This window comes from Rhamphochromis sp. 'chilingali' (genome assembly GCF_963969265.1).
Source record: "Rhamphochromis sp. 'chilingali' genome assembly, chromosome: 11".
Classification (NCBI taxonomy): Eukaryota; Metazoa; Chordata; class Actinopteri; order Cichliformes; family Cichlidae; genus Rhamphochromis; species Rhamphochromis sp. 'chilingali'.
In genome coordinates, this window is record NC_137938.1 from 22,497,196 (window position 1) to 22,516,586 (window position 19,391).

The 19,391-nt window shown below is 45.2% G+C and overlaps 1 protein-coding gene across 1 annotated transcript; it reads right to left on the minus strand.

The window, feature by feature from the left end:
- Nucleotides 1–8,571: 8,571 nt before the first annotated feature.
- On the minus strand, nucleotides 8,572–19,180 carry pbxip1b (pre-B-cell leukemia homeobox interacting protein 1b). The gene is made up of 11 exons (XM_080897264.1): nucleotides 19,034–19,180; nucleotides 17,214–17,292; nucleotides 15,872–15,947; nucleotides 14,845–14,915; nucleotides 13,975–14,368; nucleotides 12,982–13,224; nucleotides 12,783–12,806; nucleotides 12,157–12,209; nucleotides 11,811–11,924; nucleotides 11,427–11,661; nucleotides 8,572–11,229 (listed from the first exon to the last, which is right to left on the minus strand). Exons 2-11 carry the CDS (start codon nucleotides 17,262–17,264, stop codon nucleotides 9,683–9,685), a joined length of 2,808 nt encoding a protein of 935 aa, XP_080753390.1. The 5' UTR covers nucleotides 17,265–17,292; nucleotides 19,034–19,180; the 3' UTR covers nucleotides 8,572–9,682.
- Nucleotides 19,181–19,391: the final 211 nt, after the last annotated feature.

Sequence of the window (19,391 nt, forward strand, 5' to 3'; positions counted from 1 at the left end):
GTCATCAGCTTTCTGCAGGAAAACAGGAAATCACATGTATCCGATATTAAAAAAGAACCGTCTCAGTCCGTGGATAATGCAAAAAATTCGGTTAACACTGGTCATGTGTATGGAGCGAGAGATCAGAGGCAAGCAGAACACACTGGCATGCAAACGAGTTTAAAAAAAAAAATCATGCTTCATCAGCAGAAGTGGTTTGGCACAGAACTCTATTGACTCTGTCCCCATCTAGTGGTCATTGCGATTATTACAACTATTCAAACAAGAAGAAGCATGTGGAATTTTCCACACTGTGGGTAAAGCAGACCTTTATCCTTCGAACATGTAGAGCACAGACAAGACAGTCTCAACAACGCAATACTTTTTTTTTGAGGGGGGGACATTTAGTGTGAAACATTAAATGGAGAGTAATATCCTGTCCCAATATGAGATGATGCAACTGCTCATTCATGGTCAAGATCACAGGCAGGAGAGCTGTTAAATGACTCAAAACTCCAGTAAGACTGCAACTGTTGATGAGAGCTCACATAGATGATGACTAACGCTTAATAACATCAGCTTCCCCCTTATGATTAATTTCGTGAGAAACAAAACTCAGTTTGAGTAAATTGAGTCTCCCTGATTATACTGTAACGATGGTTAAGTGTTACTGGACAGTGACATGTTGGTTTTCTCTGCACACTGTTGTTGTTCCTTTAAGATTCATGTTTGGTTGGGCTGCAGGAAGTAGTGAGGGTGGTGTACAGGAAGGGGTGGGGGGACCTGGTTGTTCTGTGTGTGTGCCAGGCTGAAGAGAGGTGTAGTTCGAGAGCGCTTCCCCCTGAGTTAACAACCCGCTGGCTTATGTGCCGAATAAACGGACAAACTGAGACCCCAACCGTCTGGTTCTTGTGAACGTTACATTGGTGTCAGAAGTGAAGAAAGAAAAAAGAACCCCAGAACGCCCGAGACCCTGTTGCCGGCGACGCTTGCCGTTACGAGACGAGGATGTTGCCGGGCAGGATTAAGAAGGAGACGGAGGAGAGGGAGGTTCGTCCGCGCTCGCCCGCCCATGGAGTGAGGGAAACGGCGCTGCGGCTGTCTGCAGAGGCTGGATTTTCTCCAGGTTTGACTAGGCTCGGGAACTGTTCGCACAGCGGCCGCGATTCCGGCGGGAAGGAGTCGACCTCGCTTGGCGCGCCGTCACGTGATGTAAACAAACATGGCGGCGCCCAGCAAGCTGCAGCGAATATAAAAACGCCTAAGTTCAGCGGCAAGACGCCATGGGAAGTGTTTATCGCACAGTTCGAGCTGTTAGCTGTTGCAGCTGGCTGGTCTGAGGAACATAAAGCTCTCCAATTGGCTTTGTGCCTGTGTGAGGATGCAGCTGCATGCCTGCTGCTGCTGACCGAGGAGCAGAGGGGAGATTATAATGCTCTGGTCGGAGCACTTCAGAGGCGCTTCGGGCAGTATAACCAACCAGTGCTGCTGAGGTCGGAGTTCCACAACAGACGCAGATTGCCAGGTGAGCCCCTCCGCATTTTGGCCCATGAAGTCGAGTGCCTTTGCCGGAGGGCGTATGACAGCATGCCACCATCAGTGCAGGCTAGCTCGGGACCAGTTCCTGCAGGCCCTGAGCCCTAAAGAGCTCCGCATGCAAACTCAGCTTGCTCGGCCTGCCACACTCAGTGCAGCCCTGGAGCTAGCGTTGGAGAGGGAGATGCTTGCAGGATCCTCTGGGGGCGCTGACGACGCACACGTGGTGAGGGCTGTGTCAGCACCTGTGGAACAGATGGAGACGCCAGCGGGCCTGTGCAGTTTGGTGCAGACAGCTTCGCTGCAGTCGCCTTCCCCTCGGGCTGGCCCACACCGCCGACCTCAGAGCTGCTGGGGATGTGGACAAGTCGGACACCTCATCAGGCAGTGCCCCAAGCTTGCAGCGGTTCAGGGAAACGCCCACGGGCCCGTGTAGGCGGGAGTACACGGGCCTGGGAGAACGACATCCCCACACCACCGCCACCTCCACCCGGTGCGGCCATCACTGTGGGCTGGACCCAGGTTGGCGGCTTTTGCCATGTTCCAGTGACGATTGTGGGGGTGTCCTGTACGGCCCTGCTGGACACGGGATCCAATGCAACGCTGGTCCGACCCGATATTGTCCCAACCGGAGCTGCTGTACAACCGACTAACGTGCAACTTAAGACTGTGACCGGTGATCTGGCCCCAATGAGAGGGAAGGGAGTGTTCCAGTTCAAGGTGGGGGACCTCGGTGTGTCTTATGCTGCCTGGGTGGCTGACGTGCAGGACGCCTGCATCCTTGGGCTGGATTTTTTACGAGCCATTGGTGGTGTACTGGACTTAGGCAAAGGCCTCCTCGTACTCCCTGATGGGAAGAAGGTGCCGCTTATTCCTCCCCCGGTCTGCACAGCATCTGCCGCGGCGTCCACCTCAGACCCGCCAGCAGAACAGCGAGCGGAGGAGGAGGAGGAGGAGGAGAGGCTCTCAGCAGTGAGGAGTATCTGGTCAAAGAACTGTGAGGGGCTGACTCCACAGCAGCAAGAGAGTCTATGGCAGGTACTAAAAGAGTTTAGTGACATTTTTGCCCTGAAAGAAAGTGATGTTGGCTTGACACACTTGGTAGAGCACGTCATTGAGACCGGGGATGCCCAGCCTATTAAAGTGCGCCCCCGCCGCCTGCCCCTGGCTCATCAGGAGGCTGCAGACAGGGAGCTGTGTGAAATGATGAAGGCGGGCATCATAGAACCATCTGATAGCCCGTGGGCCTCCGCGGTGGTGATGGTGCCTAAGAAAAAAAGTCCTAGGATGCGTTTCTGTGTGGACTACAGACCACTCAACAAAGTGACGAAGAAAGACTCTTACCCCCTTCCCAGGATTGATGAGTCCCTCGACTTAGTAGCCGGGTCCTCCTGGTTTTCCACCCTGGACCTGCGGAGTGGCTACTGGCAGGTGCCACTGTCCCCGGAATCCAGACCGAAGACAGCCTTCTGCACTAACAGGGGACTATGGCAGTTCAAAGTCCTGAGTTTTGGCCTTTGCAACGCTCCTGCGACCTTCGAGAGGCTCATGGACAGTGTGCTGGCTGGCGTCCCACGGCAACGGTGTCTGGTTTACCTGGATGATCTTCTAGTGCACGGGAGCTCCTTTGATGCTGCCCTGGATGCCCTGAGACAAGTGTTGGAGAGGGTGGCGGCTGCAGGCCTGAAGCTGCATCCCGACAAGTGCCACTTCATGAGGAGGGAGGTGGAGTTTCTGGGCCACAAGCTGGGTCGTGAGGGCATCAGCACTTTGGAGGAAAAAATTCACACCATTACCGAGTGGCCCACACCAGCAGACCAGAAACAGCTCAAAAGCTTCCTAGGACTGGCGTCTTATTACAGGAGGTTTGTGAAGGGCTTTTCCTCCATAGCCGCACCACTCTTCCACCTGGTGCAGAAGGACCGTGACTTCATCTGGACCCAGGACTGTCAGCAGGCGTTCGACACCCTCCGCAGATCGCTGACAGAGTCCCCAGTCCTTGCCCCCCCTGACCCCGCCCTGCCTTTTGTCCTGGACACTGACGCAAGTAATGTGGGGCTGGGAGCGGTGTTGTCGCAGGTTGGACCGGAAGGGGAGAAGGTGGTGGCGTACTTCAGCCGGGTCCTGAACAGGAGCGAGCGGCGCTACTGTGTCACACGACGAGAGCTGTTGGCTGTGGTGGCGGGGGTGAGACACTTTAAATACTACCTGTGCGGCACAGCATTTGTTGTCAGAACTGATCATGCTGCCCTTCAGTGGCTGATGTCTTTCAGGGAGCCAGAGGGACAGGTGGCTCGCTGGCTGGAGGAGCTCCAAGCCTTCAATTTCACCGTGGAGCACAGAGCAGGGACGCACCATTCTAACGCAGACGCCCTCTCTCGCCGCCCATGTGCTGCAGCTGGCTGCCGTTACTGTGAGAAGCGAGAGGAAATAGAGCGGGAACTCACGACAATAGACAGAGCAGCACAGCTCGCCTGCAGGGTTCTTCTGGTGGTGGATGCAGCGGAGTGGAGGGCACGGCAGGAACAAGACACAGACCTGCTGCCGGTCCTGCAGTGGCTGGAGAAGGGGGAGCAACCCCTTTGGGATGAGGTCACTGGGTTTTCCATCTGTACCAGGGGGCTGTGGGCCAAGTTTGCAGCTCTCAGGCTGAAGGAGGGGGTGTTGGAGCGTGCCTGGAAGGATCCTGCCACGGGGGAGGAGAGGTGGCAGGTTGTGGTGCCAAGGTCGCTGAGGTCAGCTGTGCTGGGAGCCTGCCATGGGAGCACTGGCTCTGGCCACTTTGGGGTCTCCAAGACTCTTCGCCGCCTCCGCCAGGGCTATTACTGGGGTCAACAGCGGAGGGATGTGGAGGACTTTTGCCGCAGCTGTGATGCATGTTCCTCACACAAAGGGCCACAAGACCAGTCCCGGGCTCAGCTTCAGCAGCAACCAGCAGGAGCCCCAATGGAGCGAGTAGCTGTGGACGTCATGGGCCCATTTCCTCGCACAGACAGAGGAAACCGCTATGTTCTTGTGGCCATGGACTATTTTACCAAGTGGCCGGAAGCATACGCCATCCCAGATCAGGAGGCTGAGACGGTCGCTGATGTATTAGTGGAGGGGATGTTCAGCCGCTTTGGAACAGCAGAGACCCTCCACAGTGACCAGGGGCGTAACTTTGAGTCCAAGGTATTTGCTGCCATGTGTGAACGCCTTGGGACTAAGAAAACCCGCACCACCCCACTTCACCCCCAAAGCGATGGGCTGGTGGAAAGGTTTAACAGGACGCTGGCCCAGCAGCTAGCCATCCTTACCTCAGAACACCAACGGGACTGGGATTACCATCTTCCCCTTACCCTCATGGCCTACAGGTCGGCAGTGCAGGACTCCACCCAATGTACGCCTGCCCTGCTCATGTTAGGGAGAGAGCTGAGAACTCCTGCAGAGTTGGCTTTTGGGAAACCCCCGGACGCGCCAGAGGCACCACCGGGCCGGGACTACGCAAGGAAGCTGCAGGACCGGCTGGATTCTGCACATTCCTACGCCTGAGAGCAGCTGGCGAAGGCAGGCCTGCGCCAAAAGAGGAATTACGACATCACCACTAAAGGGAGGCACTTCCGTGCTGGGGAGCTGGTGTGGGTCTACAGCCCAAAGAGGAAGAAGGGACGGTGTCCTAAACTGGATAGCAGCTGGGTGGGACCTTGCAGCGTCCTAGAGCGAGTGGGGGAGGTTGTTTACAGGGTGCAGTTGCCTCCTAGGGGGAGGATAGTAGCGCTGCACAGAGACCGGATGGCCCCCTACAGAGGACAGTCCCTCCCCTCCTTTCCAGAGGGACGTGTACAGAGCGTCCATGACCCTGCTCAGAGGGGCCCCCGACCGGGGCTGCGTTCCCCCCCCTCGGACTCTTCACCCCAAAGCCCCGAAGCTCCGCGTCCTCCTCAGGGGCTCAGGAGGTCAAGGAAGGAACGTAGGCTACCGCCCCGCCTCAGAGACTGTGTCGTTCCCTCGGGGACGAGGAACTTATTGCTGGGGGGGCAGTGTAACGATGGTTAAGTGTTACTGGACAGTGACATGTTGGTTTTCTCTGCACACTGTTGTTGTTCCTTTAAGATTCATGTTTGGTTGGGCTGCAGGAAGTAGTGAGGGTGGTGTACAGGAAGGGGTGGGGGGACCTGGTTGTTCTGTGTGTGTGCCAGGCTGAAGAGAGGTGTAGTTCGAGAGCGCTTCCCCCTGAGTTAACAACCCGCTGGCTTATGTGCCGAATAAACGGACAAACTGAGACCCCAACCGTCTGGTTCTTGTGAACGTTACAATACTTTAATAATGAAACTGCGGGTCTTCAAACTGATATCTAAGTATGGTACTTTGTGTTGCATCTGGTCTTTTTTTCAGCGTAGTCAGCGTACAATAAGTGCTAACAGTTAGTAGCCTGCAGCCTAAATCCGCATATAAACTGTCTGTAAGTACAGAACCAATAGTCAATGCAAAAAAGAAAACAGGCATCTATAGAAATAGAAAATGTAATAGATACTTAAGTAAAGCCACCAACCTGCTGTGACTATTAGATCAATGAATAAGAGGTACAAATGAAACTACTGTGCACTGATTTTACCTTGACGAAGTTAAGGAGCTCTGATGACACCAGTCTGTAAAACTCATCTCTGCTCAGCGTGTCAGAGGAACCATCCCTGCCAGCACAGGCCTTTAATGGTCGACTCTTTTAAAAGCATATACTGAAGTTCAACAGAATTCTAACATTGATTTGGAATAAAAGACAGTGGAAACTCACCAGCTGTGTGTGTGTAGGTATTTGGTGAGTACAAACGTCTTTCTTCTCCTTTTGTACCCTGCTGTTGACGGATTAAGTAGATAAATCATTGGAATTGTTAAAAGTGTAAACCATATTTCCAAAGAAACCACAAATGTTTTTCCATGACACAGCTGTGTTTTCAGATGCACACACAGCTTGTAGCCAATCTTTGAAGAAGGATGGATTACTAGATGCATCATCTCATTCAGGAAAACCACCACAAGACTGAGAAGTGAAGTTAAGCGAGGTTAACATTAACATTCTGCGCTGCCTGTGAACTATTTTTAATCATTTTTGCGGGTCATCCCAGTGCACAGACAGTTTATTTCCTTTGCTTCTTGTGAGTATGAAAATGTGGGCAGAATGCTGTGGAGAGCAAAAAGTAGAGCAGTACATCAGGTATATAATTACACTGTCTGTATATGGAAACTTTTGAATGAGGATGAGAATGAGGCACTTGGGTTTTACCTCATAAAATTTTTTTTTTAAACTCTAAAGCTCTGACAGGATGTGCACAATTGGCATATTAGGGAGGCAGTTAGCACTAACAAGCACATCGGCTTTATCATCCAAATATCCCCTCTTCTAGTTTTTGTTTCTCTGCTGTATGACGCACACACCCAGACACACACATCTTTATCCCCTTGTACTTGAAAAAGCAGTATTTAGTTCTCCTCCTTCCATTCCCTTGGCTGTCATTGGGGAAGGAGAGTGTGGCAACTAACTCAAAATAAATGGCTTAGTGAGGGGGCTGGAAATTGCTTCCCTACACACAGTCTTATAAAAGCATCGGTGCTTACAGTGGGCCAATGCTTCTAGTTGTTTTAAGATTGATATCCTGGGACTGTAGCTGCAGGTGTATCTCTGTCTGAGGACATGTCTTAAAGTTCTAAATTGCTACTTAAGTCTACAACACCAGCATTTGGCCTTGAGGCAAACATCATAGGCCTAAAGGTTTCAAGCTAAATATAAACTTAAATTACTGCCTTGGGGTTGTAGGCCATTCCCAACCAATCAATTTAGGCCCACATGTGTCCACATTTATTATTAAATGAAGTGAATTCAGTAGATTAGTGTCACCAGTTCAGTTTCTGACCAAATTTAAGTAAATACGTTCACAGCCTGTTATTTTGTAAAAGACTGTCCTGAAACATGTTCTCTAGAAAATTGACATGTGGTGAAGCCGACCTTTGACCCTTAGGACATGAAATTTCACAGCTTAATTCATTTATGCAGTAGTTATGCAGTGGTTGGCCTCACAGTAAGAAGGTCCTGTGTTTAAATCCACAGCTATTTTGGGCCCCATGCTGAGCCTGCACAGATTCTCTCCAGCTCCTCTGACTTATTCCAAACCTAGACATGGGGTGAGGGTGCTCGTGGTGGTGCATTCCAGTGTGCTCCTAGTGCCAGTCCCAAGCCAGGATAAATTGGGAGGGTTGTGTCAGGAAGGGCATTCTTTGCCAAATCAAATATCATCAAGAATGAGATTTCCATAGCAGATTGGGTGCAGCTCGGGCTACTAACGATCGCCTCTGGTGCTGTTGGCCAAGAGCATGCCACCGGAAACTATGCTACTGTTGGCTGAAGACAAAGGAAGAAATGTGTATATCAGACAAGGAGATGACTCAGCTGGATAAAGTTAAGAAAAATGGATGGATGGATGGATGGATGTACACAATAGGAAGGGACAATAGATTAAAAATATATATATATCCTAATTTCTTCTCTATTTAAGATTAACTTAAATAAGCAGGTATAAAGGCTGCTATTTGCTGAAGCAAAGTTAATGAAACAGTTGATGTACAGACAGACTACATTAGGATAAATGTTCACTAAGAAACAACTTCTTGTTCTCAACCTTGTAGAATTGTCTGTATCAGTGTGGCACAGCAACAAAGGCACCCCGAGCTCAATGCATCTAATAAGATGAGTTTGGCAATGTGGTGTGGTTTAATGGCTTGAACAAAGAGGTGGAGCAGGCTGGCACACAGCTACTAATCATGATCCCTCCTTTATAGTCTGTGTGGGCCCAGAGGAGTGACGCACGAATGAAATGCACTGAAAAGACAGTGGCGCTGCAGCTGGGGCAAAGTGTCGGAGCTGTTTGAGTCTGTAAATAGTGTAGAAAAAAAATACAGTGTGTGGCAAGAGCCCGTGGCTTATCTGTCATCACTATGGAGAACTTGTTACAGCGAGCATACACTTCAGGAAGTATTCTTAAAGACTAAACAGGTGAGTTAAAGGAAGACAGAGTCAAGTATTATTCATCACAGAGAGGAATTACATTTATTATTTTTTAATGCCAAGAACATGGGAAAACACAACTGTAATGACATTTAAAGTTCTCTGTGCTACCACACGCTGTGTGGCAACCTTTGAAGAAAAAAAACAAAACAATCTCTATGGTGCTGAAGGCCTTTAAATCTGCTACATTTCATAAGTTTATCCACACGTAAAGAGATAAAGAAAGTATTTTTGAAAACAAATGTCTTAAGTACCGTCACCAACCACAAACAAATGTTACAGTCATCACAAAGCAATAACTTAAGGACATCTGCACAAGCTCCACACCTGAACAGCAATAAACATGCTCAACATGTCAAAATCTCATGTGCCCATCAATTCTCTAGATTTCACCTATAAAATAAGTTAATTAGACATTTGTAGATTTAAGCAAGTTCCTAAACACAAGCATAATGTATGTACAAACACAAGTGTCATGACTACAGACCCTCGCTCAAGTCGTTCAGCAGTCCATGCTTAATTAACAAAATCAGCCATGATCAGCGAATAAGCAGATTTTAAAAGTGCACAGTGCCGCTTGCAGAAAATAGTGAAAGTGTGGTGTTTGAATAAGACTGTGCAGCATCTTTTAGAAATCTTATTGAGAGCAACAGTGTAAGAGAATTGTGAATAGCAATGACTTTCACACTAACGGACATTCACAGTAGCTGCAGGTGGTCGGTCCCAAATAAACAGCTGTAAGTAAATGTTCATACATTTAGTGGGACTGTTTTAGGCTAGCAATATTTGTCTGTCACCATCTAAGATGTATGATGCAGATTCTTAAAATATCAGACTCAGCACTTCACACACACGATGTACGTTCAAGCCCTTCCTATGTAACAGTGCATTAAGTGTTTGCATATGAGCACTCAAAAAAAAAACCAAAACAAACAAAACAAAAAAAACCCCACAAGTGGACAGCAGATGGAGGTAAAACACAAAAGGTCGTCCTGCAAAAAGCATGACAGGTTGATAAATGTATACTTTAAGCCTTTGTGGTCCAATAAGAAATGTTCCCTTTGAGTAAACCCTCGCTCGCTCTGACTCCTTTTAGCCACTTTTGACAGATCCATCAATTCTATCATTTCATCAGCCACGTCCTTGTCCGCTCTCCTTTCTCCAGTCCCCTTTGATTCTCTCCTCTTTCTCTCCACCTCCCCGCAATGAAAACTTTCTCATGACTTCTCTCTCAAACTCCTCCATTTCATCCTCTATAGCGCTATCTTGTTCCCCATCCTCGTCCTCTTCCACCATGTCTTCTAAAATATCGCTCAAATCTTCAACAAAATCTTGAAAGCTCATCTGATCATGAACAAAAACGCCATCCTTAAAAAACTGCGTGGCCAGCTTTTTGAGCTCCTCTCTTTTGGAATCATCGACACCTGCCTGCTCTGCCTTAGCTAGATAGGTTTGGAGGATGGCCTCAAACTCGGGTAAGTGGACAGGGAGCAGCCGCTCAGCCTTTGCACAGGACTCCAATGAGTCGCACTCCTGTGAAGGTTTAGGACTGTGCTGGAGACGCTCTCTCTGCTGGACCCAGTACTCAGGCTGCCCCATGGAGGGTTTGCGGTGTGTATGAGGCTGCTTTTGGTCTCCGTATTGATGTTCTTCCTTTTTGCCATGATTATTTTTAACCTTGTATACATCTTTGCTTTTCTGGAATTGCAATTTGTCTTTTTTCCAGTCTTCATTATGCTTCTTCTCCTTCCTCCCGTCTCTCTCTTTCGATTGCTCCCGTTTCGACTGTTCCCACTTCTTGTCCTTGCTCTTCCATTCCTTATCGTGTTTCCCATTTTGACTCTTCCGCTCATGTTCATTCCATCGCTTCCTGTCATCTTCCCTCGATCCGTCTTTGCCGTGATTTTTACTGCCTTCCCACCGTTTCCTTTCATCCTTTTCTTTCCCTACTTTACCCTGAAGTTTGTCATTTTTATCATCCCTCTCAGTGCCTCTTCTCCACTCTCTCTCTCCTTTCTCCTTCCACTCTTTATCTTCCCACTGCACTTTGCCACTTTCTTTGAAGCCATCTTTCAGCTTCTTCCATTCCTTTTGTTCTTTCTGTCTCCCCCCACGATCCTTTCCTTCCTTCCAGTGCTTGTTCTCCTCCTTACCTCCCAATTGTTTTCCCTCATTCACTTTCTCATGCTTTGGTCTTTTCCTATCGACATCTTCATTCCATTCTTTTTTCTCCCTCTTTTCTGTCCGCTCTCTTTTTCCTTCCCCATCTTTCCATGGCTTTCCTTCATCACCTCTGCTAGTCTTCTCTTTCTTCCAGTCTTTCTCCTTCCACTGTTTTTCCCCTTCACTATGCCTCTTCAGTCTACCTTCCTTATCATTCTCCCTGTCAAACATTCCTTGCTCATGTTTTTCCTTCTTCCATTCTTTTTTACTGCCATCTTTACGGCCCTTTTTCTCTCCTTCCATCCCTACAGATTTTTTTCTCTCTTTTCCCTCTTTCTGCTCGCCCAAGTCATAACGATCTCTCTTCACATCTTTCTTTTTCTGCTTTGGGTCATCCCGTGGATGCTTTGTCTGTCTCCCTGTGGATCCAGCCGTTTCCTGCTTGCTGTCCTCTGGCTGACCAGGTGGGGGCAATGTAGCGAGCTTCATGGAGGCTTGAGTTGTCTGACTGCCTGCTGGAGCAACCACAAAAAGTCAAAGTTAGAAAAAGAAAAAAAAGATACAAGTGTGCATTGCGTTTCAAAAACAGAGAGAAGAAAGCAAATCACTAAATGACTAATCTACTCCCAAGCTTTCTTATAACTCTCATCCTTCTATATCTCCTACTCTCCTCCACATCCCCTCCCTTCTTCCTCCCTTGCTCCCTTTGTACCTGAGGAGACTTTTAATTCTGTCACAGTGGATCTCAGAGTTTCTAGTTCTTTCTGTAGGGCCGGGAATGACTCCAGCTCTTTCTTCATCCTCTCATTCTCTTTCTGAAGGACAGGAAGAGAAGCCATCTCTGTCTTCAACCTACTGTTTTCCTTCTCCACTGCCTCCCACCTCAGCCGCTCCTTTGCTCCCTCTGCTGCATGTCCCTGGGCTACTTTTAGCTCCTCGTTCTGTGTCTGTTTAAAGAAGAACAGAAAAAGAGGGTCCTGTGAGAATACCACACACTCACTGACACCTTTATCCACAGACACACATGTATTTATACAAATGTGCATTACTGTACACACGCAGAGGAGACGAGGTGAGAGACAGAATGGAGTCACACCTGAAGTTGGGCTTGGAGCACAGAAATCTGCTCATTCCCTTTGGCTAGCTTGTTTAAAAGCTCTGAATTGTCAGCATCTAGTGGGGACTGAGGAGCCTCTGGGTTAAGCCACTCCTGTCAACAAACAGAATTACACATCTGCAAGATATTAGAAGTCTTCTCAAAATAACTATTGCCAGGTGGAGGAGTGGAGAAGAAAAAGGTGTTAATGGAACGGGAAAGAACAAGAACAAGTCACTGTACAGTAAAATTAATTAATTTATTTTATTTTTTTTAAATTGCCACTCATTATACAGTAAATATAGGTTAGACTAGAAGAAACAGACAGAGTAGACATTACACTGACCCGTTTTCCTGGTAGCTCTGTATCTTTCAGATCCCTTGTACTATAGTCGCTCTCTGCAACGCAAATATTAGTTTCAATGCGAGTAATAAATTAAAAATAGCATGCAAAAAACAAACAAACTATGTGCAATTACCCAGAAACAACATGCTTAAGGTTTCTGACAGTAAAATGAAATTTAGCTGAGCAGAAAAGAAGCATTCATAATACACTTCATTACAAATGCATTTGTAAATGCAATAGAGAAAAAAAAAAAAAAAAAAAGGATGGATTCCTTGGTGAAGTCCTCATGAATCCTGTTTTCACCTTTACCTCATTCTCACGCCTTTGCTTTTCAAACTGTACGTCAAAATCAGGTGACAAACTGAGCTTACAGGCTTCTAAAGCTAATATTTACTGTCGTTCTTGGTCCCTTCAAAGCAACAAGGTTGCCTTTTGATAACACCTACACCAAGTATCAGGACAAAACCCCACATTTAACAGCATAAAGAACTTTGAAAGCTTTTTTTCTGCAAAGTATTACATGCAAAGGCTTTTTCCTGCATGCATCCTCACACATGCAAACATGCTGTGGCCAACAAAGACTTAATTAAATCAGTGACCCACACATACACACAGAAAGAACCTACCCTCATCCAGATCCATGAAGATACCTGCATGTATAATACACCTCAGTCTCGGAGCATCCTTCATCTAATCCAGTGTTAGTTACTTTCTATTCTTTTAAGCTTTTACCTTTAAAATATAATTTTAAAACAGGCAAAGAGCTTCCCAAAAAAATCTAATTAGAAAGAAAGAAAGAAACGTTAACCTTTGTAACATGCCTACCTGAGAAAAAAATGGTGCCAAGGCCTAACAGAATGAGAGCACCTAGGATGCACTTGTTCACAGAAAACCCGCTGTCGTCTTCTCGCTGGGGGAGCTGAAATTCGTCCACTTCCTCTTCCTCTTCTCTTCTCCCAATCTGCTCCAGAGATGCTAAAAGGGACCTTCTCTTCCTCACCTCTGACTCTCCCTCCTCACCAGCCTTCTCGGTTCTCTCCTGACTCACTTCTGAATCTGCATGGGGGTCTGGAGGGGTGAAAGAAAACAGTATTAAGGTGTAGTTCTACCAATAATTAAGTTACAGGAACACCTCAAATATAAACTGAAAACACCACAACAATATGCAATCAGAAATTTCAACCCCCAGCAGTGTAATTATTTTAAGCACAAAGTTGCAGTACAGATATTTCTTGCTTTTATATAGCTGATATAAGATAGCACTCCAGCTAAGCAGGGTATGCTGGTTAATTTGCTCCACTTTCTTATATTTAAACTCAACAAATCAGTCTGGCTTTGAAAGAAAAGAGCAATGATATAACTGGCTCTGTAAAGACATCACTAATGCTGAACTTTACTTTTTAAACACAAATTGTAAGAAAAAAAAAAAAGTGCAGAACAGAGTAAAAGAAGACCAATCATTTGATGGTGCAGCAGTAAAAAGTGACACAAACCAAAACCACTACACTGCAAAATATTTTAAGTGGTTCCTGTCCCTCTGAAGCCAATTTACTTCTGCAGGGTGTCATGTAACTAAAGGTTTCTGTCACATCATGCTCCCCTCCACACACAGCCTCTCCAGACAACCTCCTGGCCCAGATACTGAAAAAGTCCATAACCAGGTGTTCCAGCAAATACACTTCAAACACAAATAGAACATGTGGCTTAGTCTCCAATAGCAGAAGAGAAAGGCTGCATGCCATGTATACAGTGACATACACATAATAAAGTTTTTCTAATATTAAAGTAATAATGACCCGACTTTCGCCCTGTTCATACCTGTTTCTTTTCCCAAGTCAGTTGTCTTTAGATACGCATCTGACTCCTCCCCTTCTTGTTTTAGCTCCTCCTCATTTCGCAGATGCTGCGTTCCTTCCATCTGCACACACTCTGCACCTCCAAGAGTCTCTGTGCTCAACGGTAAGAGTGGGGGCTCATCAGGGGAAGGAGCTACATGAGTGTAGGAGTCAGAGTATGAATCGGGGTCAGAGCTGCTCTGCGCCGGGCCCTCAGGTAGGCCTCCTGCCTGGCTGACTTCATCACTGCCATGGTTCAAGTTGCTGGAGACTTCCAAAGAGGAAGGAATGGGGTTATCCGTGACAGAAGTGGGCACAGAGCTGGGCTGATCTGCACTCAAGCCTCCACTTAGCTCTGCTGTTTTTTCTTTTGGTACCTGGATATAAGAATAAGGTCATTATAAAAAAAGTTTTTGCACTTCTTATAATTTGGCACTTTTGGTTAAAAGCCAAGCAATACAACTTTGGTCTTAAAGGTTTAAATGTTATTTAAACAGAAATATTGTTGTGTTATCTTTAGCATGAAGAACGCCGTCTCTAAGCTACAGCTGAAATGAGTCACTTTCCAAATCTGAGGAACAAATGAGAAGGATAACGCTGCTACTTGGAAAAAAAAAAAAAGGCAAATTCTGTCCAATTAGAATCAACCAGTCTCACTACACTATAAATAGGTTTAGTATTTATTCTTTGAGCATTCAAAAATAAGCAATCATTCAAGCCCCGGGATTATTAGAAAATTAAAACGTGGGAGAGGAGAATGCTTTCTTTGGCCAATCAAGGCTACACATTCAGCAAAGCCGCGTGACAAATGGTACTGTTACAGAACAGAACATTGCATGTATTGCTGCCTTACTAGGTAGTTCTCCACAGGGAGCCCTTCTGCAGACTTTGCACCATTTGCAGGCTGGTTGTTGTCCCCAGAACCTGGATCAAACACAGACACAGGAGGGGAGCCATTTAGGCCAGCAGTTCAACATTTTTCAATCCTGACTCTTTGAAGTGGAGCAATTCCTACTCGTGACACCAACACCTGACCCCAGTATGCACAGGCAGGGTGAAAAGCAGTGGTGATGAGGTGTATTTTTTTCTACTTTACCAGTTGTTTTCTTTGATTACAGTCGTTTCTGATTGCTTAGGTAATAACTTTGCAATAATAGCTGGAAGGCTCAAAGCTCTAATGCACTAACTGCAGAATATTACATCAAGCCAGTAAAACTATTTTTGAGACACTCTTGTAAAAATTGAATTTATACGTTAAACCCAAACCATCATTTAAAGAACCTCTACACACTGATGTAGTGAAACACACACTTTATGTTTTCTGTGTGCAAGGCAGAGCAGCTCGCATTAATCAGCTGACATGTGTGTGTAAATACCCATGTTTGCATGTATGCATCTTTGGAACCTTACTTACCTTTATTTCTGCACACAATCAACAGAAATAAAGGTTAAAAAAAAAAAAAAAATATATATATATATATATATATATATATATATATATATATATATATATATATATATATATATATATATATATATATATATATATATATATATATATATAAAATTTTGCATTTTAAATATGCAAACACTCCTCAAAAGACATTAGCGGTAGAACAAAACATTTCCAAGGAAAAATACAAGAAAGCCAGCCAAATGTCATTCTCTTTGTCAATCCAGACTCACAACTTTATCCACATCTCATGGAAAGCATCAAATGAGTGCAAAGCAATCACTTTACAAACTGCCTGTAAAGCAGAGAAAGCACATTCAGTTTGCCAAACTTGGTAAATGCACTTGCTACAAAAGTTAGTATTTTCAGGTATACTCCGATCCTAATGTGGATATGCGATTGAGAAAAGGAATGGATGTGAAGGCACCTGGTGCAGTTGTATGGCTTTCTCCATGGTACTCCGTCCCCATTATCACAGGCTTCAGGGTTTCAGCAGCAGTTTCCTAAGAAAGACAAACACCCAGTCAGAGAACAATCCAATGCTGTGCAAAATATTAAGCCACCCATCAGGGTGCAGTCATTTACTGCAATGTACAAACACACATTATATAAAACCAAAAAGCAGTCTTCTTGAAGGACATTCAAAGCTCTTCTTTGGGTGTTGGCTGCCTTTTGTTTTGTTCTCTGTCCACATGATACCACGCTGCTTTAAAAATGTTGAAGTCTGGACTCTGTGGAGGCCAATTCATAGCTGAGTGTTCCACTGTTTTTCTATGCAAATATGCCTTTACTGCACCATCAGTGTGTTTGGGATTACTGCTGTTTTGATGAGACCCATAAAATTTTACATTTGGATTTATCACTCCATAAGACTTGCTGCCATAAGTTTCAGTCCAGTTCTTGTGTAATCCAGCATATCTCGACCTTTTCTCTGCGTTTCCATCTCTTAAGAATGGCCTCTTGACAGCTACCCTTTCACTGAGGCCATTTCTGATGAGGCTTCAGTGATCAAGTGAAGAAAGAGATGCTTTCAGGTCCTGTGTCAGGATACACTGCACACCATGTCAAGATCTGCCAAATTTTTCCCCTAATAGCTCTCTGGAAATCATGTTGTTGATGCAATAATGATTAAGTGTTAAGTGGCTTAACAAATAATCAAAAAAAGAAAATCATTAAATTACAAAAACTGGACTGAAAATGAGTGAAAAAGCAGCCAGCGTCTGAAAGAGCTTCAGAAAGCTTGAAAATTTTTTAAGACCACTTGAAAATCAAAGAAACCTCACAGGTGTTTCATTTTCAACACCAATTTTGATATTTAGTGAATTAAAAATCTAATATTACAATGTATTTTTTTCTTTCAGACTTATGAAGCATAACTAAATTTCCCACAACATGTGTTATTTGTAGTTATGGACGAGTCCTTACTGAGAAAATATGGCAACATAACCCACAACTTTTAAAGATAAAACAAGATTCTTTCTTCTATCTATCTATCTATCTATCTATCTCGTTACTGGAATAATAACAACAACAATGAGTGACTGAGCATCACCCTCTTTAACAGGCTCACAAATGAGAAGATCTTATAATAGTTTGCCTTCCTGAATACTAGTCAAATCAGAAAGATCAAGACAGACTTAGTACAGAAACCAAACTTCATATTTAGGTAACCAAAAGAAAATAAACTGAGACCAGTAATTTTGTTTTTTTTAATAAAGCATTTTGCTTAAAGCCTGTGTATTCCAGTGCTCTATACAGAGCGATGATACCTCAGGAGTTAGGATGGTCCAGCTGTTATTAGCACTCCCAGTGCCAGACATGGCCCCCAAGAGACTTTGCGTGTCTCTCCTGCAACAAAGAACAACATAGAGAACAATGTGAAGAGCGTATATACGTACACCCTGAATCAAAGCCATGCATATTTTACAGTTTGACTTACAGAAGAGACAACTAACAATGTGCCACTAGCTTACAATTACAGTAACAACATGAGGACTGCAGCTTTAAGAAATTTACGCTCATTGTTTACCCGATTTGAATACAAGCCTCTACTACTCAGCCTCACCCATTTTGCCAATAAAGGTCTGACTGTAATGTGTTACTGAGGTCTTTGTGCGAGTGTGTGCATTTTGTATGTGAGCAGGAAGTCTAATTCCCTGGGAGCATTCAGTTCTTCATTAGTAGTTTATGTGTGCTATGAGCCTTTTGGCCAGCCTGGCTTTTGACTAGCTGGGAAATGTTTTGGCAGAGACATGGGTAACTAAGCCCGGCACTACAATGGGCTGTCCATTTCAAAGGTACTGGTCTCTTAAACAGAGGTCTACAAATGAGCACATTTGTGGTGTACACTATCTGCCCACTGCTTTGGAATCACTTATTTTACAGTAAAATCATTCATCTTAGCTGCCACCACAGTAGTTGAGAAAATCATCTCCCATGTAACCACTTCAGTGTCACCCCCTTGTTAGGTGGAAGTGTCAGGTATTAGATTTTTATAAAGCTTTTCCTTTCAAATTACACAAGGTAGCATAACAGCGAGACATATTTATATGCATCCAGTCTAGTTTTGTATGAATTCTGAAAGAACGAGGCACTTAAGTTAATACCACACTGTCTGGGTAATGACACACTTCACTCCCCAAATTCAATTCTCTCCCAGCTCTGCTATTTAGGTCTCCTAATCGAGTGCCTCCCAAGAGAAGCCTACTGAATCTAGCCTGGGGCCCAAGGAGCATTGTGGAGGATATAGTGGAATGGTTTAAATAGATGCCAGCTAAATATAGCTACCATGAGATTGACTAGAGACAGACAGAGGGAGCATGCAGGAGATGGCCATGGGGAATAAAATAGAGGCAGAAATGTATTCTAAGGACAGTTTTAAAAAGGATTATTTTACATGCAACACAAGGGAGGGAGAAAAAAAATAACATCCTGTTCTGATCTTATTCACTGATCGGTACGAATAGCATTTAATTTAAGATCTAGCTGTAGGAGTCGGTGCAAGATCATACTTTCACAGTGCATGCGTCTAATCTCAGTTTATCTCTTCAGACATTAATCTGCATGTGTGTGATATCTTCCAGAGACTAGACTGTTAATCTTTTTTCTTTTTCTTTTTTGCAGCGTCTTTGCCTCTGCATGGAAAAATTACCAAAAAAGGTCAAGAGATAAACTACAAGACTTTCCATGAGGACAGCCAACGCTGGGCTGCGAGCTAAAGCCAGCTCCACACAGCATCACCGCTAAAAGCAGACCGCTCTTATCACTATGCAAAAAGGGTCGGGGTTAGTTGGAAGAAGTTCATAACCTGCGACAGGAAATGTCACACGGCCTTAAAGAAGACAACAACATCTGGTTAAACTCAGGAATATCACTTCTCACATGAGGTGAGGGCCGCTGTTAGTAGGCTACTAAAGGCTTCACAAGCCGAAAGTTGTTGAGATTAGTCCTTAAAAAAACGTTTCCACTTCAACGACGTCTGCCGAGCAACCAGGAAAACGTGAACGTTTGCGACACAGAGGGAGAAGAAACGACACCAGAAAAGACGTCGTTATCTTGTAATACAACCAAAAATACAGGTGGGTCTTACCGTGGTCTGTCACTTTACTTTAGACTTCAGAGGACGCCACAGACGCAAGCTAGGACTTCTTTGATTCTTCCCATCAAACTTGACAACTTATAACGTGCCTCCAGAACTTACTGAGCCATGCTCTTCTCGCCCAATCACAAAACGCGTTTGCTCTAGTTCCGCCTCTCGCTCATCCAATAAGATATCGTTGTCGCTTCACTTCGGCTGGAAAGCTAAGTTGATTGACATGTATATATGTATAAATATGTAAGTGATGGAGGCTGAATTAATGTAAAATTAATACTACAGGTTACTGCTACTGCTACCCTGACATTAGACAGGCTTGAGTTGATGGTTTCCATCATAAATAGAGCCTCCA

Bases quoted from the DNA above. Each gene is read 5' to 3' on its own strand.
- pbxip1b (XM_080897264.1), bottom strand. From the start codon at position 17,264: ATGTCTGGCACTGGGAGTGCTAATAACAGCTGGACCATCCTAACTCCT. The intron at 15,948-17,213 runs GTATCATCGCTC...TGTCTTTCTTAG, and splicing joins GGACCATCCTAACTCCTGAG to GAAACTGCTGCTGAAACCCT. The intron at 14,369-14,844 runs GTAAGGCAGCAA...TCTTATATCCAG, and splicing joins TCCCTGTGGAGAACTACCTA to GTACCAAAAGAAAAAACAGC.